The 27,265-nt window shown below is 39.0% G+C and overlaps 1 protein-coding gene across 4 annotated transcripts in view; it reads right to left on the bottom strand.

Annotated features, from left to right (window-relative positions):
- Nucleotides 1-4,927: 4,927 nt before the first annotated feature.
- Nucleotides 4,928-27,265, bottom strand: part of Arid4b (AT-rich interaction domain 4B) — a 128,557-nt gene continuing 106,219 nt past the window's right edge. For 3 of the 4 annotated variants that reach the window (XM_027409410.2, XM_027409412.2, XM_027409413.2), the window contains 7 exons: nt 25,481-25,565; nt 22,747-22,945; nt 19,033-20,241; nt 15,617-15,730; nt 13,249-13,464; nt 11,667-11,813; nt 4,928-6,685 (listed from right to left, as the gene is read on the bottom strand). In XM_027409410.2, coding sequence (XP_027265211.1) covers nt 6,558-6,685; nt 11,667-11,813; nt 13,249-13,464; nt 15,617-15,730; nt 19,033-20,241; nt 22,747-22,945; nt 25,481-25,565 — 2,098 coding nt within the window. In that variant the 3' untranslated portion in view covers nt 4,928-6,557. Of the gene's footprint in view, nt 6,686-11,666; nt 11,814-13,248; nt 13,465-14,754; nt 14,908-15,616; nt 15,731-19,032; nt 20,242-22,746; nt 22,946-25,480; nt 25,566-27,265 lie in introns of those variants that run through there. The other variant, XR_003484125.2, reaches the window with a different exon arrangement.

Raw genomic sequence — 27,265 nt, 5'->3', positions numbered from 1 at the left:
CTAAAATAAAAAACATATACATACTTTGTTTTGTTTTGGAGAAAGGGTTTCATATAGCCCAGGCTAGCTTCAAACTCACTATGTAGCCTAAAATAACTCTGAATTTCCAAATCCTAGCACCTCTACCTGCCAAATGTTGAGACTGCAGGTATGTGCCACTACCTTAGGCTTAGGAAAAAGCTAGTGTCATGGTTAGGGTTTCCATTGCTGTGAAGAGACACCATGACCATGACAACTCTTACAAAGGAGAACATTTAATTGGAATGGCTTATAATTCAGAGGTTTAGTCCATCATCATCATGGCAGGACATGGTGCTGGAGAAGGAGCTGAGAGTCCTACATCTTAATCCACAGACAACAGGAAGTGAACTGTCTAGACATAGCTTGAGCACAGGAGAACTCAAAGCCCACCACCACAGTGACATTTCCTCCAACAAGGTCACACATACTTCTACAAGGCCACACCTTTTATAGTGCCACTCCCTATGAGCTTATGGAGGCCAATTACATTCAAACTATCACAGCTAGTTGATAGCACTCTATCAACCAAGTTACACCCCAGCCTCATGAAGCACTATCTTGAGGTAAACAAGGAATACTCAGGTGAAGATGCTGCTAGTCAAAAGATAAACAGCTCTAGAGATCAAGGTAGATACATACATGGCAGTGCCCAAAAAGAAAGGTTGTGAGAAGATGACCAACAGGAACTCTGAGAAAAAACAGTATCATAACAGCAATCTGAAGAAAAAGTGTTCATCTTAGTCCAGAGAGAAAAGAGACAGGCAAGAAATGAACAGAAAGGTCACTCACAGAATCTAACAGCTTCAAGGTAGTTCCAAATTTTTAGCAACAAGCAGCCCTCAGAATATGCTGGGGGAGAAGGGAGCTGGAAAGATGGCTCAGTGGGAAAAGGCATTTGTCACCAAGTTGGTTGACCTAAGTCTGATCTCTGTGAGCAATACGGTGGAGAGACAGATTAGACTCATGTGAGTCTAATCACCCCGGCACCCCGGCATTGGTGCACTGACATAAGCACAAACAATAAATGTAATAAAAATATTAAAGGCTTTCTGATAGTAGAGAAAAAATGGGAAAAGAAAGTAAATTTGAAGGCATGGAAAAGAATTAAGATCCAAGCCTTTGTGTCACATGGCTATAATCAAGCACTTGGGAAATGGAGGTAAGAGGCTCAAAAGCTGAAGCAGTTTAGGTTACATAGTGAGTTCAAGACCCACCTGCAATATATAAAACCCCTGCCCTACTCCATGTCCCTCCTCTCCCAATCCCTCTCCCCTCAAAAAAGAATGAGGAAAAGGTGACTGGAAAAGTAGTGATGGTGTGCACTTATTGGGATACTAACTCAAATATACTGTAAAAACAAAAAACAAAAAAACTTAATAACTAAATAACTTAAGTTAATTAGGGAAATTTGATACCTAGGAAAATCAAACCCATGTTCGATAGACATGCTGAAACTCTGATGACATAAACCAAAGAGTTACGACAAATTACAGGGTGTAAAGGACCAGCAAGGCTGGCCTAGCAATAATAATGAGACAGGGAAGGAGGTAAAGACCTACCAAGGGTGGTCCAGCAGTAACTGCTCAATTTGGATAACTGTTTCTTATATTTGTGATTCTGTATACTATATAACTTTACCTAGTAATTCTTTTAATTTTAGAGGCAAAGGGTAACAATAAGATATATATTATTCATTTCTTTAAAATACCCAATATATCTAACACGGCTAAAAAGAGAATTTCACCAACCTATTTGCCAACCTCTTGTTGACATCAGTTTCTTCACTTGCAAAATTGGCCTTTTAATCTGGGATATACTGTCTTCTATATCAGATTTTCTTTTCTTTTTTATATTTCCTTTCAAATGTTTGAAGTCATGCTTAATACTCAAATATTTTTAAAAAATTTGATCCCACAAACTGGGTGTGGAATAAGTCTGTAATTTCAGTATTCAGGATTAGGAGTCAAGAGGAGAATTGGGCCAAGCCAGCCAGGGGGGCTACATAGCAAAGTCCCTGTCTCCAAATATTTCAGACCCTAAGCAATACTGTGTTATCTTTCTAAACTGGCACCTCTTTGCTCTCTGTGGTTATACAGAGATGCCCAGGATTCTTGAAATTAGTCATGAAGCCAGATTTGATGGACCTGGTCACACAAGCCTGTAATCCTAGATATTCAGAGGAAGGCTGAGGCAGGAGGACAGCTTCTGAGCTAGGTGTGTGCTAAAGGTCAGGCTGAGCAACTTAGTAAGATAAAACCCTGTCTCAAAATGAAAAGTGAAACTTGGCATGGTGCCTGTAATTCCAGCACTAAAAAGGCTGGGGGAGGATCAGACATTTATAGTCATCCTCAGCCACCTAACAGAATTTGAGGCTTACATGGGCCACCAAAGGCTGTCAATCATTTGAGAATGTGACAATGGTAAAGTGCTTACTCAGTTCAAGGGAAAGGCGGCACAGAACAGCTAGTGCTGTAAGATGCATTACCTGTTAAACCTAGTCCTAAAAGGATACTAGGGTCACAGCCCAGCGATTCACCCGAGGTAGTAACAGAAATCGGGTGGAGCCCCTGGCACCATAATGGCACCTCCTGGAGGGTGTTGGCAAGCTACCCCACAGTAGTCCACCCAGGGCTCCTGTGCAAACAGAAGCACACACTCAAATACAACATGTGGCACTCACTGGTCCACTCCCCCCTACTCCAGGCACTTCTTTCTCTTGTGCTGCTTCCCTCCCCAAGCGATGCTTAGACCTGAGCTTCCCTAATGACCTCAGTGCTGAGTCCTCCCTTCTGAATTCCTGCAATCACTTGGCCCCAGTTCTGGCCACTTCAAGAATGTGGCATTGCTCTTCCAGCCAGAACACCTTCTTCAAACAGTCGGTGACTGTTCAGTACTAAGGAGCTGGGGAACTGATGGTTTAAGTTTAAGTCAGGACCCCAATGTGTCCTTTTGTCCTGAGCCTGTCAGGGAAACCTGGGCTTGGGAGTACAGGAAGTAGAGCCAGAAGCACTTGGCCATTTCTCTGTGGGTAAGCTTTAGGGGAACTCAAATTGACACATGTACATACCCACGACTATACTGTGCACCAGAGGATGTGCATTCCTCCTGGCCTGTTCAGGCCCGATTCTCACATTTCAAGTTCATGGTTTAGAAATGAAGAAGCTTCCGAGTATTAGGCACTGTGTCAGTTGGGTGTAACAGAAAGGCTCAACAAGTTTAAATTTACTGTCTTAACTTCTGGGGGGTGGAGGGGGTGTCCATCAAGCAAGGGCCATTTCTGGACAGGAACCCAGCTCTGCTCTGCCAGCCACCAGTATCCTGTACAGCTGGGAAAAGGAGTACTGAAAAGGAAGGGCAAGGGCCATGCAGCACTAAGATGAGACTCCCCTTTATGGGTCCTTGTTTTTTCACCTGGTAAGATGAGCAAGGTGAACTATGGAGTCTTGAATACTCCTGAACTAGACTGCAACAGCAGCCCTTTGGGCCACCATCCCTTCCTCTTAAGGATACCACATATGATATCCAATCACTTCATTGGCTGGTTGCAGTGGTTGATATAGTGCAGACAGATTGGTTAGATGGCTATCAAGGCCCTCTACAGACAATTATGAACCTGCCTTTTCCATCTTCTCCCTCCTTACACAACATGCTGAGCAATTGGGAGCAAGGAAGTGGCTCTTGAAGTGTCTATTAGGGCCAGGTGTGGGGTACATGCCTTTAATGCTAGCACTTTAGGAGGCAAAGGCAGATGGATTTGAGTTGAAGGCCAGCTTGGTCTATATAACCCAAGGCTCCACAGAGACCCTGTCTCAAAACAGAAAAGAAAAAGTTGCAGATTAAAATCACTGCATTATTTTTTAAAGATAATATACAATACTACCACAGTGAATTAGGAGTACCTTCGGAATGGGGATTGGCCCACTGGCTGATTCAACAAAGCCTACTGGAGCCCTGTAATAAGTGCAGACGTCACTTAAAGAAGAGCCACAAAAGTTCCACCAAATTCAAAGACAAAAGACACTCTGCAGGTAGTATTTTGAATAAAATAAACATTTTTAAGGTGTGTGTGTGAAGGCACAAATCTGTAATCCCAGTACTTTGAGTGTAGTGGGCAATTATTTACCATTGTGTAAATGTTTCCCTCATAAATAGCTGCTAATCATTTATCTTGGGTCTTGTGGACAAATTTAAACCCGCCTTCAATTTGAGTCTCAGGCAGAATTGAGAATTTGCCAGTTTAAAGCCAGCTTGGGCATCATTGCAATTCTAGTCTCAAGAAAAAGGATTTATGTTTATTGAGACAGTGTCTGAATCTACAGCCCAAGATCCAACTGTCTCAACCTCCTGAGTGCTGGGATTACAGATGTGGTCACCATAGCCTGCAGAAACTTTTTTTACATTTATATCTTTCATGTGTGGGACTGCACAGAATAACTTGCAGAAGGCAGTCTCTTTCCTTCTACTATGTGGGTCCCAGGGATTTGTAAACTCATTGGTCATCAGCTTACCTGCTGAGCACCTTTGCTGGCCCCAAAATAAAGTTTTTAAGTTGTACTTCCTTTAGACAAGCTCCCAAATCATAACAACAACAACAACAACAACAAAAAATCTGTATTCGGATTCTAGCAAAATGATATATAGGAAGATAGTCACAGCCTAAAAATTTTGCTCTCTCTGGTTAGCTAAGGTTTTCTTTTTTTTGATTTAGGATTTGGTTTGGTGCAATACTGGGGACTGAAAGCAAGGCCTTCCACAACATACTAAGCATATGTGGTACCCAAAGGGAGAACGATCCCTTTTGGGGTATCAATATGAGTCCTTGTGATGATACAGGCTGCATGGACATATTCGCAACAGTTATCACATACAAAGTAAACTAAAATTACTTAATCTTCTACAAACAAAATCAAGGATTCACAAACTATGGCATTTTATTTCAGAGCCTTTGCTTACATTTGTACAATATATTACATAATTCATCATGTTTGCAGATCCTAATATATACTTTATAGTTTTATTCTATAAGTTTTTTTCTTCAACATTTTGCTGTCAACAAATCTTTACAGTCTGTACAAATTTGAATAACTTGAAACCATTTTTCAACAAAATTAGTTACTGTAAGCACACATTACAAGACTGAAAATGCTTTTCTTAGAAAGGTTGAATGTAAAGGATTAAGGATTCTGACACGTTAGCATCTACAACAAAACGCTTCGAGATTCTCACATGTATTGCCAGAAAACAAATAAAACATGCCAGCCTCATTCAAAAAAAGCACACAGAACCACAATTAAAACAGTAAAACAGTCTGTACAGTAAAGTACTGTGTATTAACAGTGCCAGGTTTTAAATAGCTTCAATGAACACATCCGCAATATACAAATGTCTTACAAAGGTGGGGAATTAAATACAAGTGCCAAACAGATTGGAATCATACAACATAAAGTCAATACAAGTGAAAACAACTTGGCGTTCATTTTGCAGTTTATACAAGGCATTTAATTGTATAGGCCTACTACCCAATTAGCTATTTATACTTAAAATAACAACCATCTTTGTGAGACAGGTCATATAAACAACCTTGAACCATTCTAACAGTTTGTTCCTGAAGTCTTTTTGCTGTAAGCTCATAATAAAATAAGCAATACAAATGAATTATCTGTATTTAAGGGAAAAGAAACATTTACAAGAAAACACAAAAATATAACTGTTATAATTCATTATGAATAAATATACACTTTGAACTGGCTAAGTACAATCTTTATACATTGTTTAAGATTTAATACAGTTTATTAGCCATTTTCTTTTTTCACACAATGTATTATATCAAAATTAAAAAAAAATACTGATTTATAGAAAAATGGCAAAGTACAGTAGTCCCATTTCAATTTCAAGGGGCGTGAAAAGCCACTGCAGACCTTTTAGCCTAATTCAAACCTGTAAACATGTTCAGTCATTTTTAAAGAGAATCTTTAATATTTGGTTACCAGGACTGATGTCTAATAATATCCTGTTAACTGCAGGTTTTGAATTTGTTACATGTGCTTGACTTATACAATTAAAGTCACCCTAAGGTGACTTGCTTTAAAAAACAATTAGCTTGTACAAATGAAAATAGGTTCATATTTTTTAATAAATGAATGGAAAAATATCAAATGTTCCAGCTTTAACAAAATACAAGGGAATACATATACAGTAAGTCATCTCACATGTTCTGGCCCACCCTTTCTCTGCTTACTGTGTTGTCTCTACAGGCAGTGAAAAGCCTCCTCTGCCACAGTGGAAGGCCTTCAAGTTACCAGACACGCAATTCCCAGACAAGTTGGAAACAATTATTGCTTGAGGAAAAGCAGTTCGTTGTACTTTTTCTTCATAAAAAAGTGCACTTAAGTGCCAAGTCAGCTTGTCAAGAAACAATTTTTAAATATAAAATAGTGCTTGTCTGATTTTGTGTGTGTGTGTGCCACTGTGCAGTATAAAAAAAGATGTGGCCCTCAACAGCCATTAAGTGCAAAGTGCTCTAGCAAGTCCTGCTGTCACCTGCACTCAACTGACATTCCATTCTGTGATGCGCTGGACATTGACGGTTCAGCTAGTGTCAACATAACAGCAGCTGTTATGGAGCTGGACGAGGGAGAAGAGGAGGAGGAAGATGTAGCAGCACCTGAGGAAAAGGAAGTGCACATGTGAGCTATAAGGCAAATTATAATGGGAAGAAGCAAATGCTAGTCTTAGCCTAAATTCCTCCTATGTTCTCCAAATTCACGTTATAAGAGCCATCCATGCTCACAGTACCACAGTATAAAGAAAGGGAAAGCCAGTGCATTTTAAGCATCAAGCCACTGCTCAACAGAGACATCTTGGATAGCACACACAGGGTACAGTGGTACAGCAGGGGCAAAGTATTTGCCTGGAATACAAGCCCCTTGGTTCTTTCCCCAGCCCTGTCAAAGAAAGAAAATCAGGGGAGAGTGGGGGGAGAGAAGCTAGGATCCCACACTGCACAATATACAAGGACAACTTTGTTCACCTAACAAGGGCCTTTGGGGTCCAGCCCCAAGATCCTCTTCCGGGTTCAGATTAGACAATATAGGACGCAAAAGGAACTTCGGGTATCTGAGAGTGAACAAACTCCCTCACATCGTGCTGTTCCAAGCAAGTCTCTCTATTCTTCTGTCTCTATTCCAATTCTCCTGCCCTAATTCTAATTCCTCCTAGCTTCTTGTCCTCCAGCCTCAAAATTCTCTTCTTACAGGAGACTTGAAGCAATGAAAAAATTACAATCCTAGGGTAAGTAATAAGGAGTCAAGCCATTTACCATGGCAACACAAGGTTTCAAGGTTTCAGGAGTAAGATTGTGATCAGAGCCTGGTGGCACAGTGCCAGTGACAAACTAAGACATAGGTCTTTTGACAACTAGACTCGGCAATCTGAAGAATTGGCATGCTTTTCTTAGGGTTCTTTGTGTAGTAACCTTTGTTAGACACCTGTGACTCGGACCTTGTGCATAGTTGTAAAGTTTTAAATTTGTGATCTACTTACAAAAGCCTTTAGTTTGAACTTGTTTTGAGGTAAAAGTAAGCTAATTGTGAGCAGTTAGTCTGAGCAAAACAAACAAAGCAGTCTTTTAAGTATCTACAGTCCTTGTGGGACGATAGATCTAGTTATGAAACATGTCCTAATATATTTCTATATATCAAAATTATACAGTGCCGGGAGTTGGTGGTGCACGCCTTTAATCCCAGTACTTGGCAGAGGCAGGTGGATCCCTGTGAGTTCGAGGCCAGCCTGGTTTACAGAGCGAGTTTCAGGACAACCTCCAAAGCAATACAGAGAAACCCTGTTTCGAAAAAAACAAAAAACAAAAACAAAACAAAATCAAAAAACAACAACAAAAAAACAGTAACCTTCCTGACCACCCACAGATATATATGCCAGTAGATGGAGATGTAATCATGAGATTACTTATACACATCACATGAGATTATACACTACAATGGAGGTAGTGGGGAGACACCAAGATGCTTTAGCCAAAGTGAGCAACAGTTTTCAGAGTCGATGGTCTTGCAGGCCTTGCCTGGACAGGATTAACCTCCATCAGAGAATCACTCCTCTGGTGGGTTGACATCCGAACACTAGTTGTCACCTGCTATAACTCTCGCAGCCTCCCACAGTCACCAAACATCCAAACAGTTTTGAATGAAACAGGAAAAGTTTCTGTCATTTCTGCCCTTCAAATTTTCCTATAAATTCATATGGTGCTAAGAATGGAGAGGCTAAAACCTCATAGATGGCTTAGCAGGCATAAATTGCTTGATTCTGTAGCCTAACAACCTGGGAGTTGAACTCCCAGAACCTACATGAAAGTGGAGGGGAAAAATGACTCCAGTTGGAGGTGGTACACACCTTTAATCCCAGCACTTGGGAGGCAGAGGCAGAGGCAGGCGGATCTCTGTGAGTTCAAGACCAGCCTGGTCTACAAGATCTAGTTCCAGGACAGCCTCCAAAGCCACAGAGAAGCCCTGTCTCGGGTTGGGGGGTTAAGTTGAAAAGTTTACCAACTACACTACCTCCCTCCGTTTACAAGATCTATGCACTGTTTTCCTCAAGGGAATTCTTTCATCATTATCAATGCACGAACTGGAATATTTTAAAAGTGTGTATGTATAAATAAGAAAGAAAAAATCATCCAGTGAGGCCTGGATTTGACCTCTGGGCTCCATTAAGGTGGAAGGAAAGAACTGACTTTCAAAAGTTGTCATCTGACCTCTAGATGTCATGCACATACAGACATACAGACACACAGACACACACACACACACACACACACACAATGTAAAAGAAAAATTTTGTTCCATACATGGGCATAAGTTGGAGAAACAAATCTATTGCCTTTAGGAGATTCCCAACGTGAGCCACCAGAGATGAATAGTTTCTGTAGAGACTATGTGGTCCTCAGACAGCCACCATCTCTTTAGAGACAAAACCCACCTCCCATGTTCTAAAAGAATTTTATGTCTAGAATCTCGAAATGGGAATTTAAATTTCCTACATTTAGCAGCACTTATTAAAACACAGGTAGGGTAGCTACCTGGGGAGGTAGCTCAGTCAATGAAGTGATTACAAGGACTTCAGTTCCATCTCTAGAACTCATGTAAAAAGGCAGAGTTTGGTAACCAGCCAGATTAGCCTATGAGCAAGGCCCAGGCCAATGAGAGATGTTGTCTTAAATATAAGGTATCTGGTTGTCCTGTGCCCCGCCCCCCACATGCACATACACACAAACACAAGCACAGGTGGAAGAAAAGTTGTAAGATAGTGCAGTTTTGTACAGTATTACATCTCTTGCCATTGCTTTGGTTTAGATTATGAGACAGGGTATGTATATATGTATGTATGTATGTACGTATGCATTCCTGGCTAAACTGAATTTTACTATGGACAGCAATCTGACATTGAATTTACAAACACTGTCTTGTCCCTGCCTCTCAAGTGCTAGGGCTGCAGTATGCGTCAACAATAAAGTATAAAGTCATGTTCCATTCATATCAGTATATACAACTCTGTTTCTTTTCAAACAATATTACACTACACTTACAAGCAATAACTTCCTTTATTTCCGAGCTTTCATTGTTACCAACAATGTAGTATTTTGTGCAACAAATATAATTTTAATTATTTTAAGACAGGGTCTTCAGCAGGCTAGTCCCAAACCTACCATGTAGCCAAGGATAGCCTTAAGGTCACAACTCTCTTGTTTCTATTTTACCTTCCAAGTGCTGGAATTGTAAGTGTGTGCCACCATACCCACCAACCTACAAATTAAAAGCTGAATGTCTATCTTCACTGGCTTGAATATAAAATTTAACGGTTTCCATCAGCAATGTTGTTATTTCAACATTAATTGCTTGACATCTTGATTGCATCCAGATTCAAGTCACTCTAAGTTACTATCTGAATGAGTTACTGCCCTTATCGCCCACTTCCACTGCTGCTCCTGGAGACTACTTTGCACACAGCATGCCACCTCCTTATCTAAACATTCCAACAGTTCTCTATCTACTCAGAATAAAACTGCAACCCCTTCACTCTCGTCTACACGGCCCCAAGCGACTTGCTCTCTGCTTATCTGAATAGAATCTCTACTACTCTCACACCAAATGGTTTTCATTCTGATGAGGAAAGAAACCAAGTACACTCTCACCTCAGAGCAGTGGTTACTAATTTGGGGTTATTCTATCTCTTTCTCCATCCTGTGGATGTCTGACAGTGTCTAGGAACATTAACTGTGGCATATACCACTGGCATGTGGGATGGCGGTTAGAGATGCTGCTAAACATCCTATGATGTAGAGGACAGCTATCTATAGAAAAAAATGATCAGGCTCAAAATGTCAACAGTGTCACATTTAAGCAATCCTGTCTCAAGGACATCTGCCAAGGATTTCTGGTATGAACTGAGTCATCTGCCATCCAAACTAAGTGCTAGTGGAAAATAATTAAATGTCATAACTGTAGGGCACTAATATAATCCAATGCATATCCTTATAAAAAGAAGACGCAGAGACATCTCTACATCCATTATAGATGTTTGCACAGGGAAGAAGGTGGCAAAGGCACACTACACACAAACATGGCAGACCCCAAGAGAAAAAAATAAGGTGCTGACTTTTTAACTTCCAGTACTATGGGAAAATAAGTTTCTATTTTTGAAGTCATCTACTCTGTCATGGGATTTTGTTATGACAGCCAAGAAAGAGTTTGACATTTCACATCATTTCCTGTCACTTAGGTCTCAATAGAAATGTCCCAACTATTTGTATTCTAAAGTAACCCAAATCATGAGGGGGAAAAAGCTGATATACTTTGGGGATTGAAATGTCAACTACTTCCACTACAGAAAACAACACGGAGTTCCCTCAAAAGGCACAAGCAAAACTACCACATTATGTAGAAAGCAAGACAATGTTTACAATGGCTAGGAAAGCAGAGGAGAGAGGCACGGAGATAAGTTCATGATACAAGACCAAGACCAAATGGGAGCAAAACACTTTAGTGTACTCACACAGAAAAGTGGTAACAGTCAGCAATACTGTACGTATAATTCTGAATATCTAAAAGATGGGATTTTTGAATGTTTTTCTAACAAGAGAAGATAGATAACCTAGAAATCTTGGAAGTAATCACTCCACCAATATGGATGTACTGAAACACCACACTGTGCCCATAAGATGTATAAATATGTGTGTCAAAGAATTCTTTAAAATAAAGTTGCTACAATAATTAATAACTGGCACAAATGAAATACAAACCAGATTTGTTAAAGGAGCATGTACAAATCAAAAGACCTCATGATCTATGAATTATGCTAAACTTATTTTTGGACACAGAATCTAGCTATGTAGCCCAAGCTGACTTGGCCTCCCACTCTTGCTATGTGCTTCCTTAATGCTAGGGCAATAGCCATTTGCCATTCAGTGAAGGCCCTAACATCCTTATCTTCCTTCAGAGGGAGTGTGTGTTGTGAGCTCCATGTGAGCGAGCATGATGCTGTCATATCACAAGAGGCTGACAGAGTGAAGAATTTGTCTAAAGAAACAGACATAATCCTTCCTCAACAGCAGTGTTTAAAGAAAAAGTACTTACTTTCTCTCTCTTTCTTCTTTAAACGTTTTCTCCTCCTATCAATGGAAGCTACTTCAGATTTTAATGACAGATAATGCTTTCTGATTTCTTGCAATTTTTCTTGAAGAACTGAGATACGTTCGGCACTTGTCATATTTTCCAGGTCCGCTGTTAATTTAAAATATTCATTAATATGTAGTTTGGAAGTAAAAGTTAAAAAAACAAAACAAAACAAAACCGGTATGGTTATAAAGTCAAAAATAAATTATAAGAAACAATATCTGGGTATGATGGTCTACTCCTGTGATACCAAATAAACCATCAAAAACAAAGACATCAAAAAATTTGATTCCTAAATTACTCTACTACCAAATGAAACGTACAACATGGGTTTTGTTGAATGAGCATGTGCAAACCAAAAGACCTTATGATCTATGATGCTTATGCCAAAATTCTTCTTTTGGGCAGACAGGGTCTTGCTACATAGCCAAAGCTGACTTGGACTCCCAACTTGCTGTCTGTCTCCTGAATACTAGTATACATTTGCCACTATATCCACAACTATTTGCTCTGATGTTTTCTAGTCATACACAGTAACACCACAGTGTATCAGTTAAAAAATATACAATGTAGCCTGGCTATATTTGGTATAAGGAATGGTAGAACACACCTTTAATCCCAACAGGAGTTCAGTCTGGTCTACACAGTCAGTTCCAGACCCCCAAAGGCTATATAATCGACCCTATCTCAAACAACAACACCAAAAAAAAAAAAAAAAAAAAAAAAAAACAACACCACCACCACCAAAAAACAAAAACAAAAACAAAAAACAATTATGATGGCACAACCTTGAAACTCCAGCCATCAGGTGACTAAGAGAAGGGTATTGCCCGAGTTTAAAAGCAATCTGATCTACACACTGATCAGGCTCTACAGCAAGATCCTGTCTCAAAAAGCAAATTCATACTTACAAGTATTATGCAAAGACACCAGAATGTTAAAACTATACTTTGCAGGGGAAGGGAAGAGAGATAGGGTCTCACTTTGTAACCCATGATGTTCTCAAACTCTCAATCCTCCAGTCTCAGGCTCCTGAGCTCTGGGATTATAGGTGTGTGTCCCTATGCCCAGCTCCCAGACTGTTTCTTTAAAAAACAAAATAAAAAGATTTATTTTTACCATTTTAAATTATTGTTTTAATTGTGTATGTTTATGGTCTATGTGTGTAGGTGCCCTAAGAGGCCACAGGTGTCAGAATCCCCTATCTCCTCCTGGAGTTACAGGCATTTATAAGCTACCCAATGTGGGTGCTGGGAATTGAACCGTTGTCCTACTGAAGAACAGTATGAGCTCTTAACCACAAAGTCATTCCTCCAGCACCCCCATACTGTTTCTAAGCAGATTACCAACCTCACATGTACTCAGTGCTGGTCAGTGTCTTGGCATTTTCTTTTTGCAATTTGGTTATTCTAATCAGGACCTTAGTAAGGTCTATTCTATGCCACTGTCAGGTGTCTCAGGCTCAGAGTAGATTCTTTTTTCCAGCTCTGGCATCAGGAGGAACTAAGAAAATGCCACAGCCTAGACCACGTAAGTCACTTACACATCTGAAAACTCCACTTGTACACCTTGGGAAGCCGGTTACTGGGTTCCTTGAGATCAGGGTCTTTATCCCCATTCTTGCCACACTTTCCTGGAGACTGCATCCTTGCAGGAGACTTGCTATTGTGGGACTTCATTCCAGTGGGGACTGACTTGACTGCCTGAGTCTTAGTCACACTTTCACCAGCTGAAAGTTCTTCACTATCACTACTGTTTGCTGAAAGAGAAAGAAACCATCAGTAAACAAAAGTTAGTCAATCTATCATCAACTTAAGAGGATAACTCTAAATTCACCACTTGAATTTTCCACTACAGTAAACAATCTACCTATAAAACCTAGAAAATCAGTGTGGAAGATTAGTCCCTAGGTTCAGCCCCCAGCACTGGAAAAATAAAACCTAGAAAAATCACATGCAAATGCAGACATATCTCAGCCAAGGGAAACAATAGTCAAAGTCTTCCACCTAGATTGCCAATAGGTATGAACTCATTCCATTCTGCTAATTTCACTATAAAATACAGTGAGCCAGTATCTAGATGCTCCCACATTATCCATATACAGATGCTTTACTCAGTCATAGTCTTCCCTAGCTAAAGAGCTTTTTACTGTTAGAATATGGCATTTCTTGTAGGAACTTCTTGTAGGAACTTCTTTGCTTTAGGACTTTATTTGTGCACAGCAAAATGTACCAATTTTGCTGCCACAGTGGTGCATGATCACCATTATCACTGAAGAATTCCTTGGGGAACTACATTGACATTCTTTAATCTCCTCACACAATAGCTTGTTTCCTAAAATTCATTGCCATGATCTCTGTGGTCAACATATTCCAGAGTTCATCAAAATTTGCTATTTAAGCTTCAGTCCTAGAACAGATGAACTTATCCCTGACCACCTGTCACATGACAGGAGTAGTTTGTTTAGCTGGGCATGTCCTCTTTCTGGATACAAAGTACCAAGTTAGATCTCATTACAATGATTGCACTAAGACATGCGCAGAGAAAGGGTAATGGTAAATTTACCAGGACTGAAGCCAGATAATCAAAGTTACTACCAACTGCTCTAAATGGATTAATACATTGACTCTTTGAAGGTGAGCCTTTGTGGAAATGACATTAAAATGGTAACATGTTGAAGACAAAAGCATTACAGTGTAAGAAAAACATATTTTAACTATTCTATTATTTATACCAAGTAATCTAGAAGCAAGTTGGCATACACTGATGGATTATTCTTTAACAGCACTCAAGTGGGAGCTCTGAAGGTGTCAAAAGTGTTCCAAACTGTAAAGGTACACCTCTTCCTCTGAAAGTAAACAATATCTGCCACTCCTATACACATTTTAATGAGTCTTTCCCAGTCCCAATTGCCGCTCTGGAACCATAGCAACTCCAAGCTAAGCCACCCAAGGCTTGGCCCCTTTGTGTGCTGTGGCCTGCCTCAGCCTGCCTGACACGGCCTTGCTGAGCACAGCCACCCGGGGGCCCCGAAGGATGCCATATTCACCGCCTGGAAGTCATATGGGCTCAGCAGAAGCTCGGGGAGCTGACCGCGTAACCCTTTTCTGCACTGCAGTGCAGCCAAGGCCGCTGCTAGCAAAGGTCAGGCAGTGGAGGTGGCAGGAGTCTCGGAGGAGCAGCAGGGGTCAGTGTGGGGCACCTGAAAAAAAATTCTTTACATATTTTCCACTTCTTATTTTGTCTACAAAAATAATAAATAAAGATCAAACGCACAGCCCTCAGAAGAAGCAACGCATTATACTCTTCAGGCCAATGAACAGTACCTGCCAGCCTTAGAGCATTCTTAGCAAAATCATTGCTTGAAATTGCTTTCAAGTAGTATAGATTGGGGACCAAAGAGTAATTTCATAGACTGGAACTGTACCTAGGACACTTATCTTTGCCTGATGTTCTGAAGAATTACAAAACAATCCACTGCCTTGTAACAAAAGTACACATAGTACATGTAGACACTAAACATGAAGGTAATTGAGCCATGATGTCTACATGATCACTCACCAGCAACCAATACCATTAAGAGCAATTTGTTGATTCCTAGACTTTACCCACGATCAGAAAACTTCTGTGTAACTTTTAGTTGTTTGAGGCAGGGTCACATGTAGTCCATGCTGACTCTGAATTGGCTATGCAGGACAGAATGATCTTGAACTCCTGATTCCTCTGCCTCTACCTCCCAAACACTGGCATTATAGGCGTGTACCACCTGTCCAGCCTCTGTGATGATTTTTAAGGTTATGAGGGAAAAAAAATCAAAATGTAGAATTATCCCATAACCAAATAACCTTTTAATGGAGGGGGTCAACTATTATTTTTATATCTTGAAGCTTCGAAGCAAATTTCACACTTACTTCCTTTTCCCTTCTTTTTGTTGTTCACCACGGTGGCTTTATGGCTTCGTTTCTGCTTTTTTGATGAACTTCCTCCTCCCTGAGCATCTTTCACTCTTTTCTGACCTGTACAGGCTGTGATGAGAAATAAATTAAGTAATACAGAATAGAATCTCACTTTTATTCTGGTAGGACTGGGGACTGAACTAGAGCTTCACAGATGCTAGGGCACTGCTCTACAACTAAGCTGCCCAACCAATCCAGTAACACAAAACAGAATCAGACATTCCCTAGCTGACTATTTAAATATTTTAGAAAGCAATCCCCAAACTATAAATTTTTATAAGATTTATATAAATTACCACAGAAAATATTCCCACATTTTAATTAACTGTCATTAATGAAGCTCAGCTACCTCTTAAAATTAAGGGCTTCTTTCAGAAAGTCAAGGCACATTCTTCTTAAGAAAATCAAGACTGAAAATGTTGTCAGCACAGTTTCTGGGTCTAGTAACTTAAACCTAAGAATATGCTGAAATTTGTTAAGATTCAATAAAACTAAAGTGTTAAGGTTCTGTTACAAAACAAAGTGTTAGCAAAGTCATGTAATTCCGAATGATGTGATAGGAGAGAAAGTAAGAAAAGAAGTCACGTAGGCTTAGACTGGTCTCCAACTTCCTATAAAGCTGAAGATTACATTGAATTCCTGGTTTTGCTACCACCTCTCCAGTGCTGCAATTACAGACCTGAAACATGGTGCTTTTTAATATATTAAAACTGGATACATTTTGGCGGTAATTCATGCTTGTTTTATGTCAATTTACTTCTAGGGAATTGGCAAGCTATTATGCAAACAACTTACAAACTCATCTCTTTGGGTGAAATGGCCCCTTTCTTGAACTAGATCAAGTGTTTATCTTGAATAAGAACTTCCCTGGTGCTCAGGTTCACAGATTCACCTACTCCAAACTGCAGCATTTCTGTACACTACTTGGGAGGTCTTTAGCCCATGTTATGCTTCTATGTCTTTTGAATTATACACAATCTCTTAGACTACCTAAAATAAGCTTTTGTTTTAAAGCCCAGAGACTAAAGAGGTATATACACTTGCTTCTAAGACTATAACACATCATATAAATTATTCTTATAATACAATTATGCCAGTCAAAAGTGTTTCTTGCTACCTTTGTTATCAACTGTAAAATTAATCCACAGTTTACAAAACACAATTTTCTTGGTTGAAAACTGTAACAGGCTATGTATTGTATGAAATTTCATATTTTTACTGGATATTTTAATTAAAATGAAGTTGTATGATAGGTGCCTAAGAGTTTATTGAGATATGAATTCCCAAAAAAACTAAATACTGCTTTGATTTCGTAAAGCAGATGGCCTCCAGTTTCATACTTTTTTAAAAATAAAATTTAAATTAAAAAAACATGTAAGCTAAAATAAATAAATAAAATTTATTTTCAGTTATATGTGTGAGTATGAGCGTGTGAATGGAGGCCAGAAGATGGGAGTCAAATCCCCTGGAATTGGAGTAACATACAGGAGGTTGTAAACCATATGATGTGGGTGCTGGGAACTGAATTCTGGTCCTCTGCAAAAGTGGTATGCACTCTTAACCACTAAGCTATTACGAAAAGGGGAGAGGTGGGGAGGGGGTTAGAATGATGGCTCAGTGGTTAAGACCACATACCATTCTTGTAGAAGACCTGATTTGATTACCAGCACCCACATCTGGCTGCTCACAACTGCCTTTAACTCCAGCTTCAGAGGATCTGACATCCCTCTGTCCTCTCCAGTCACATGCCCACATATACAAGTACATATAAATAAATAATAAAAATATAAAAAAAAGGAGAAAAATGTGCATGTGTGTAGGTAAGAGGACAACTTTGTCAGTCGATTCACTCTTTCAACCAAGTGGGTTCTAGGGATAAATCTGAGTCATCAGGCTTTACCCAAAGAATTTCTTGCCAGTCCAAGTTCCTTCCATATTTCCACCCCCCCCCCCACAAGACAGGGTTTCTCTATGTAGCACAGGCTGTCCTGGAAGTTGTTCTGTGCACCATCCTAGCCTCGAAACTGAGATCTGCCTGCCTCTGCCCTCCTGAGTGCTGGGATTAAAAGTGTGCACCACCACCCGGCTCCATACTTTTAATCTAATCAAGTTTAATATTCAAAAGGGCAGCACTGACTGAATCTAGAGAATATATCAAACTCTTTCTGGTTGATTTTATATTTTTCTTAGGAGATGAAGACCATGAAGAGGATATAATCTCTCAAGAGCTGAAATTCTAATACAACACTGTTGAAGGCCTGGCATTCTTTCCCTTTGAAGATCCCTTTCTTCATGAATATAACTCCATGGAGCAGTATCACGGTATAGCTAGAATTGTAAATCCCCAATAACTACTATTAGTGATTTACTGGGTATCTTTTAGTTATTTGAGAAAGGCTATCCCTATGCAACACCCCTAGCCAGGAACTCACTCTGCAGCTCAGGTTGACCTTGGAATACTACAGCCTCATCCCTCAGACTCCCAAGTGCTGGGATTACAACATGGATAGGTTACCGTATCTCTTTATGGTCAACTAAGACCCTCTAACTACTTCACTACTCTCTTGCTACTCAAAACACATGCCCTCCAGTGCTCTATTTTTACACTAGGTATGTACATACAAAACCAAGTTCTGGCTTTAACTGATTTAAGGCACCTGATCAAAGCAGTTTATAAAAAAAATAACGGCAGAATACAACTATGGTGCTATGAGGAGACATTAATACGTTGACAAAGCACTGATTTGATTTTCCACTCTGAACAACTTCTAGGAAAATCAAGAATATTAATGTAGAGTATTGTTAACATACACATTGGTCCTTCAATTTGGAAGCTATACATCTAATAAAGCATCAAATTCCTTTACAAACTCACACAAGTAAGTCAGGCTTGCAAATCAGTTTGACACGGTTGTCTGAGGGAAGCAGTGCCTGGACAGTTGGTTGCTCCAAACCCCTATTTACAGTATTTGGTTAAGGGTGGAGGGGTCTGTCAACAAATCAAAATGTTTGTGAGAGACTGCACGTTATAACTGTAAACACAGTGTTATAGAAATACAGTTAAGTGGCTCATATATATAGTCAACCAACATATAGAATGAATTTCATTATCTTTAGCTCTGGGCCTACATGCAAGTTGTAGCATGTGGTCTCAAATCCACTTGAAATGTTATTGATGGTTCAGGAAAAGGACATTAAAGGCTCTCAAATGCATTCCATTATCATTATTTAAATTACCTTCCTACTGTCCATTTTCACTGTGTTCATACAAGCACATCACTTAACCGCCTCACATTAAAAGACACAGTGCAACTACCAAGGCATTTAGGGGGACATCCTACAAGTGGTCAGCATGTACTTTTCAACCTCACCTTTTTCTGGGTGTTCTGGTTCTGGTTGATTGCTACTGCTGGAGCTCACACTTGCATCGAAGCCTGCTGGTGAGCTATTTCCCTCTGACTGGAGGTCCTGGAGCTCCCCCACAACACTGTCCACCTCAATTGTGCTGTCAGTTTCACTCTTGATACTTCGAACCTCCTCCTGGTTTGGAGCCAGGGGCTCTGACACTGTGACAGAAGACTGCTGCTGACTAGCTTCTGTCACAGTGACTGATGAAGGCGACTCCGGTGTAGTAGGCGGGGTATTAAGTACAGAATTACTGCCACTGCTCGGAAATTCTGTTTTTCTGTCACTAACCTCTAGAGGTTTTTCTTCAACTGATTTATTGTCCACACTGGCTGGCAGTGGCTTCTCTAGCTCTACAATGGGTGAACAACTCTCCTCTTCCGTCACAGTCTGCAGTGACTCCTCTACTGCCCCCTCATCTGGGGCAGGATGGGGTGGAGAAGCTGCAGCCTCAGTGTCAGAGTCAGAGAAAAGCTCTTTTAGTGTCTTCTTAGGCCACTGTCCCTGAATACTTGACCAGACGTCTTTTCTATCTTTAGCCCTGCTATTCTGAAGTCTTTCATCAGAGTTATTTAGAAGTTTTATCCTTTTTTCTGCTACTTCTGAAAATCCTGAATAGAAACTAGTTGTCCGTAGGGATTTTCTCTTTTCCTCCAAGCCATTATATTTCTTGGTTGGTGTCATCTTTGCTTTGGACTTTTCTTCTTCATCTTCATCTGAGGAGCTATTACTACTGTTTTCTGTGCAAAGCAGCTCTTTGCTCTTGGTTCTGTCTTCCTTCTTTCCAGGGGATCCAGTCTGCAAGCATTCTTCTGTATTACAATATCTTCTTTTTCCTCGTTTTGTTTGTGGCTTTAAAGATTTATCTGTTGTGTCTTTCTTAACATCCTTTCTCTTTTTTGTGATTTCATCATCTTCTTCAAAATCAGTATCTTCTGATAATCCTTCCACATCTTTTCTTAATCGTTCTGGAGATTTTGTTTTAGCTATTACCAAATCTGTGTGGACTTTGTTTTCTTCTAGCAAAGATGGACTACTCTGTTCCTCTTTTGAAATAAGCTCGTTTCTGGTGTGGGTCAAATGGTCTACCTTTGATTCGTCTCTGCCACTGTTGTCTACGTCCTGAGCACCCCTCTCGTCTTCCTGCTCACTTTCTTCAGCAGAACTTTCAGAAGCTAAAAAATAAGAGGGTGGGGAGTAATAAGCCTAGTAAGACTATTGTTTATGTCTGCCTCAAACAAACAAAAATGGAAAGAAAAACTTCTATCCTAGATGCTAGGATTTAAATGTCTTCTTCAAAACTGAAGCTGAAACTTAACTGACACTATGACAATACTGGCAAAGTGGGAACTTTAAGAAGTGCCTATGTCATGAACAGACTGATGTCCTTTTCACAGTAGTGGATTAGCTATTGCATGACTTACCACTGTTGTGATGCTCTCACCACAGAGGGCTGCTCAATGCCCTCAATGCAAGAAATAAAAATCCTTTTCTTTTTGTGTTCTATCCAGGCTGTAGCATTTGGTAAACTAGTGAAAAACAGACTTAAAAAAAAAAAAAACAAAACAAAAACAAAACAAAAAACCTGTAACTAGAACAGAAACTTTTTCAAGTGAATACAACTAGGAAATTTGCCATTTTCTTGTACTTGCTCTTAAAGTACTAGAAAACATTGTCATCAAAATGAGACTATGGAGGGCTGCAGAGATGGTTCAGCAATTAAAAGTATTTGTTGCTTTTGTAAAGGACCTAAGTCCCCCAGCATGCACACGGTGGCTCAAAACCATCTCTAACATCGATTCCAAGGGGTCCAACCAATGTTTTGACCTCTGTAAGTACCAGGTACTTGGTACAAATACATACATGCAGGCAAAACACACACACACACATAAAATAAATCCTTAAAAAATATTTTTACTGAGTATTCAGGACAAGGAAATCCTCAATTTAACAACAACAACAACAAAAAATCCAAAACCTATATTAGAGAACAGCTCTTGATTCTTTCTATCCAGCCAAGTCAAAAACAACATTTTTCCTCAAGATAATTCTTCCTCAAGATTGCCCTCCCATTCCCAATATTGGGGTGGGGGTAGGAGGACGGAATGCAGGTAGGGGCAAGATAGGGTCTCTCTATGTACTCCTGGCTATCCTGGAACTCACTATGTGCAGTGAAGACCCACTTCCTCTGCCTTCTAGCCAGCTAATCATTCTAGAATGAACCACCTACCTCTCCAAAGAAGGTATTACAACAAATCTTTCTCTAATAAAGCACACTCTGAAATCAGAATATAACCTAGAGAATCTGATCAGACAAGTCTCTGTGTAGCTTCAGCTGGCCAAGAACTCACTCTGTAGACCAGGCTGGCCAGAAACTCTCAAGAGACTGCCTGCCTCTGCCTCCTGAGTACTGGAATTAAAGGTGTGCACTACATTTGGCCCCAACAGCATTAAAGGCAACCTCAACCTAAGCTTTCTCATAAATTGAGGCTTACATTAAATGTTCACTATTGTTTTTAAAATAAACAATATCTTATTTAGGAGTATACTCATAAATAATTAAATCCTACTTTTTAAAAAAATGTTACATAAAGTTAAGGTAGTAATAACTCCTGAGGAGGCACACCTAATTAACTGCTACCTGCTCGTGACTAAAGTTGTCTAATTCTTGTTCTTTAAACTATATTTTTTCATATAGTAGTCTACATGTCAGATACATTAGAAAACTTTTAAGGCAAACTTTAGAATAGTATATAGTAGCAGGCTTATATAATGAATCCATATACAGTCTTCTGAAATAAAGGAGAAAATCTAATTTCTATTATAGTCAAAAGTAATAAAAACCAAAACTTAAGTTATGAGCAGTTTAAAATATTTTTAGGGAAAGGAATTAATTTACTTTGTAGATCAGATCCCTGTTCCAATACATTTTCATGCCAGATTTAATAATCTCCAATTCTCAAAGCTTTTTAGATATAGTTTATTTAGTATTTTATATGGATGAATGTTTAGCCTGGATGTATGTGTGTGTACACACACCAAACGTTTGCCTGATGCCCGTGGAGTTCAGAAGAGGGTGTCAGATCCCCTCCACTCTGGAGCTAGATGGTTAATGAGGTGTCATGTGGGGGCTGGAGATTGAACTCAGGACTATGCCAGAGCAACAAGTGCTTTTAACTACAAAGTCATCTCTCCAGCCCAGTTCTCTGTTACTATTTGCTTCACTATTACCATGTGTGCTACCATAACAGCATCATAAAAAGAACAAACAAGCAGATGAGTTCTTCACAAATAACTTTCAGAATTGCTTTACAGTCTTAATACACAGCACAACTATGTTTTAGACAGCATCACAAAGGACAGTGTTTGACAAGAAGTAGAGAAACCCAACACTGGAGGTGCCCAACTAATAACACACACAGCAAATTCTGGTCAAAAAACCAACCTGAACTACTTTTATAGAATTTAACTTTTGGAATTTTTTCTGGGTGGCAGGAGGTAGGAATACGTGGATTTTTTTGAGACACTCTCTTGATTTATTACTCAGGTTAGCCTCAACTCTCAATCCCCCTGCCTCAGCTCTGAGTACTGGAATTACAGTCATGCACAACCACATTTAAATTCATTTAAATATTTATAGAAATTAAAATCAAATACTTGCATGCAACAGTTATATTTACCTTGTAGTCCATTAAGAATGGAAGTAATTTCTATAGATTTAATATGAGCTGTATCGGAGTTTTTGGCATCAGCAAGGTCTAGTTTTGAAACCATCTCAGGAGATGGATTTGACTGAAACGGTGGTTTTGACAAACGTCGAAGTTTACAGTTCTTTGGAGAGTATTTTTCATCTTTGTCTTTTTCTTTGTCTAATTTATTCTAGGTAAGTAAAGCATTAGATATTAGCTATAATGTATTATGAACAACTTATTAGTAACAATATTCATTCTATTTTAAAGAAACATCAAATGCCTATTATTATTATTAATATTATTAAATGTTTAACTGAGAAAGAATACCAGAAAATGCAAAAAGAAAAACTTCAAAATAATCAGGTTTATTTTAGGTTATTCATGAAAACACTGAGATGAAAAAATTGTTCTGTATTTACAGTCTAGCAGTAGGGATCAAACAGAAAAGATGACTAAGAGTAGGAACTGAGTATTGCTAATAACTGCTACAAATTCTTGAAAATTAAATAATAGATCCAAATTTAATATTTATAAAATTAAACACTCAATTTCAACACTCATATTAAAATTGAACATTCTCACTGTAAAGTACAATAGCCAAGTTCTGTACTTTGAAATTTACAGGAGAAATTACATGCATTGACAGGCTGTGAAGTGAGCTCAGAGGCAGCCTTCCTACCTCACTCAAAGGCTGATACTTTTCTCACGCTCAGTTAACAAACAAATGAGTCAAGGCTAAGGTAATTCCTATAAGCAATGTTTTTTGTTGTTTTGCAATTTAGGCTCTTCACAGTATGACTTAGCAACAAAAATTCTTAAGTCCTATTACATAGACAGACTGAAAACATGAGTGATTATTTTCACAAGTCTCTAAAAGATAGTACATGGGAAAAATACTCCCTTACATGTAACAGTTAAAATTTGGGTAGCGGCTGTTCTCCAAGTGGGGTCCTTAGCCAGCAATTTCTGAGAACTTGCTAGAAAAGCAGACCCCTAAAAACAAGATGAATCAAAATGCTGACAATGGAACCAGACAGCCTGTTTTAATGTGTTCTCCATGTTATCTGGTACATGTTTCAATAATAAGGATCAAGGGACTGGGCCTAACTTATAGAACATCTTTAAAAGGGCAGGTAGACTACCACAGCCTATGTCTACTGTTACTCCCATCATTTCAGCATTTCATGACTTGATCTCAGAAATCACAATGTACCATGTGCACCAAAGGCTGAAACAATTCACTTCAGTCTAAGTTCAAATATATTTTTTAGTGGCTGTCAAATGAGTTTCTCCAACAAGGGCTCTTAAAGAAAACTGGGAGGGAGGGAGGAGGGAGGGAGGGAGGAAGGGAGGGAGGGAGAAGGAAGGAGGGAAGGAGGGAAGGAGAGAAGGAGGGAAGGAGGGAAGGAGGGAGGGAGGGAGGGGCAATACCAAAGAGTAATGCATAATAAAACTTTAAAAAACTTATAGTTCTCAAGCCTCTTTCCTTATGACCAAGAATTTTAACATGTTTAGTTTAGTACCAAGCAGTGGACAGAGACAGACATTCATAGAACATTTCATGTGCATGACCCAAACATTGTTTCTCTGACTCATCTACTCAGCAATGCTATTCCAAAGCTTGCTTTGTACAAAGACATGAATTTTTAACAAACATTTAGCAAATGTTCTTCCAGTTACTAAAAACAATGCTAAATATAGCATAATTTACATACTTTCCAATAAGGACCAACAAAAAATGTAAAGGGTTTAAGAAATCCTGAGCTTTAGGTACTGGAGTACTGTACTAGAAACTTAGACTCAAGTTTACAGTGATAAAAGGATTGCCAACAAGATAAATAAATTCAGCATCTGAGACCACAAGGGGTCTCTAAACAGGAACATAACAATGTTTCATTGGACTAAGAAGACTTCAGAACCACTACTAAGCATGTGAACTACACACAAAGTATAAAAAACCTTCTTAAAAAGATTAAAATTTTGCGGGGCGTTGGTGGCGCACGCCTTTAATCTCAGCACTCCAGAGGCAGAGGCAGGCAGATCTCTGTGAGTTCAAGGCCAGCCTGGTCTACAGAGCAAGTTCCAAGACAGACTCCAAAACAATACAGAGAAACCCTGTCTCGAAAAACCAAAAAACAAAAAGAAAAAGATGTTAATGGCCGGGTTTTTTAATAAAATATTTAAAATATTTATCTCATAATTAGTAATAATCCTATCATGTTAGTAGTACAGTTTCACATATGAGAACATAGATACTATAGTAGCTATGCAGTGTGTGGTGAAGAGGGTGCTGAAAACATTCTGACCCAGTAGCCAGTCAGATATAGATGAAGAGATACTCTCCTCTATCTTTAGACATCTCCTCTCCTCACCTTACATCTACTTACAACTCACATCCCCTACCTGCAATGCATGATGGCTCCTAGTTGGGAACTACAAGAGACAGGAAAGGTTTAAATGGATAAATTTTGTCATACAGTTTTATACAATGTTGAGAATGAAAAGGCCTCCAATATCAGTTAGCACTGTTCCTAAAACCTTTTCACCAGGTGACAAAATTAGAGCAAAATCTAACATCTGGTAAAAGTGCGTTTCAAGAGAAGATAACATCAGGAGTAGCACATGCATTTAATTGGCCTTTTTTTTTTTTTTTTTTTTTTTTTTTTTTTTTGAAGGAAAATGCACTTAACAGCTAATGGTGCATGGTAAAATCAAGGCTTACCTTTATTTTCTTCCGATGTTTTATCTTTGGTACATTTTTGTCAGCAGGTCTGACTATTTTATCTGCTTTAATCCATTCATCATATCTAAAATGAAAAGAAATGAGCATAAATATGTAAGCTACATGTCTCAGAAGGAACTATGCTATATTCAAATAGAAAGCTCAAATATTGAGTCCCAACATCTTACAATTTCAAAGGCTCTTGGAGATCTCTTAAATCAACCTGATAGGAGTATGCAATCAAGACATCAAAGAGAGTCAAATTGACTGTCCTAAGGTCAATATAGCTACTGACAGAACCAAACCCTCATAAATCCTCCAGGTTTACCCTCTGCTCTACTGAAACCAAACACGTACATGGGAAATTACAATCTTTTCTACACTTTTGTTTTGCTCCTAAGCAGCAAGTAGGTGTTTTGTTTTGTTTCCATTCTAGACCTGCCAAGAAAGCATGTTGTAGTTAAGCAACACTGATAGAAAGCATCCTACTACAATTTAGAGAATGCAAAACAACCCAGGGTAGGGAGTGCTGCTGATAAAATGCTAAAAAACATCCTGCCAACTTTTCTGTGTTCTAAAAAGCTTCTTTCATACATTTACAGACATTAAAGGGTCAATAGAGCTGTGATGACTTTTACAAGGTACGAAATACTGTTGATTACATTAAGCTATTTATACCAAAAAAGAATAATTTCTTCTGTAAAAATAATAAGCTAGAAAAAAGTAACATTAGAAATTAATTCAGTCATCTCTTTCTGTGTTCTAAAATTAAATCCATAAAAAGAGTAACAATCTGTTATTGCTTGTTTGCTTATCTGTCTGCAGTATTGGAGATTAAAAATTACAGCCTTGCACATACTAGGCAAATGCTCAATCAATGAGCTATGGTTCCAGCCTTCAGTAACATTTAAAACTATGGAACCTGAAAATAAGGCTTAAAATGTTTAAAATACAATTCATTATTACAAGCATTTATAGAGAAGTAACAAAGGTCCCAAATCAAGAATTAAATTAGCAAGATATGGTAATTCAGGCCTTAGGAGGCTAAGGGAGGAGCTCCAGGCCATTCTGGGTTTCAAAGAGACATGTTATCTCTAAAATGGACCACTCCTCTAGAGGAAAAAAAAAAAAAGATAAATTACACAGGTCATCATTTGATTAAATGTGTTTTCATGTTATGACAAATAGAAGGCCTGGAAGTATCTAAAGTAACCCTTAGGCAAGTGTTATATGGGTCACAGTAAAACTACTGGCTCAACTCCACACAGGATCACCTGATGGTGGCCATAAAAGAAGAGAAAATGGGGACAGTTATAGGATGCATGCTGGGAACATCTCAATGTCTTTTACTAGTCACATACCATATATGGTTTTGAGGCTCAAATACATACTTGGGAAAGCTGCAAATCAACTATTACTTTTCCTTTGGTATTTAATAGCTTTTACAGCACATTTGGCCTGTCACGGCAGTATCAAAAACTGCATTATACTTTAAGAAATCCACTTAGGGACAAAGGATACCTGAATGGTAGAATGTTGGCTTCCCAAATCTAACATATCTTAGAGATAATAAAATTTTGTAGGAATGAACAGGGCATTGGTTGGACCTAGTTTCAAATACACTTGAACCCAGGAGTTCAAGTCCAGCCTGGGAAATCTGTCTCAGTGACTAGCAAGATGGCTCAGCAAGTAAAAAACACTTGACATCCAATCCTGAGAGCACTGACTGAGTTCAACCTCTAGAATCCATATAAAAATGGAAAGAGAGAACTGACTCCAAAACGT

The sequence above is a fragment of the Cricetulus griseus genome, chromosome 3 (genome assembly GCF_003668045.3).
Source record: "Cricetulus griseus strain 17A/GY chromosome 3, alternate assembly CriGri-PICRH-1.0, whole genome shotgun sequence".
Lineage (NCBI taxonomy): Eukaryota > Metazoa > Chordata > Mammalia > Rodentia > Cricetidae > Cricetulus > Cricetulus griseus.
Note: the sequence above shows the minus strand (reverse complement) of the source record. Positions and strands in the feature narration are given on the sequence as shown.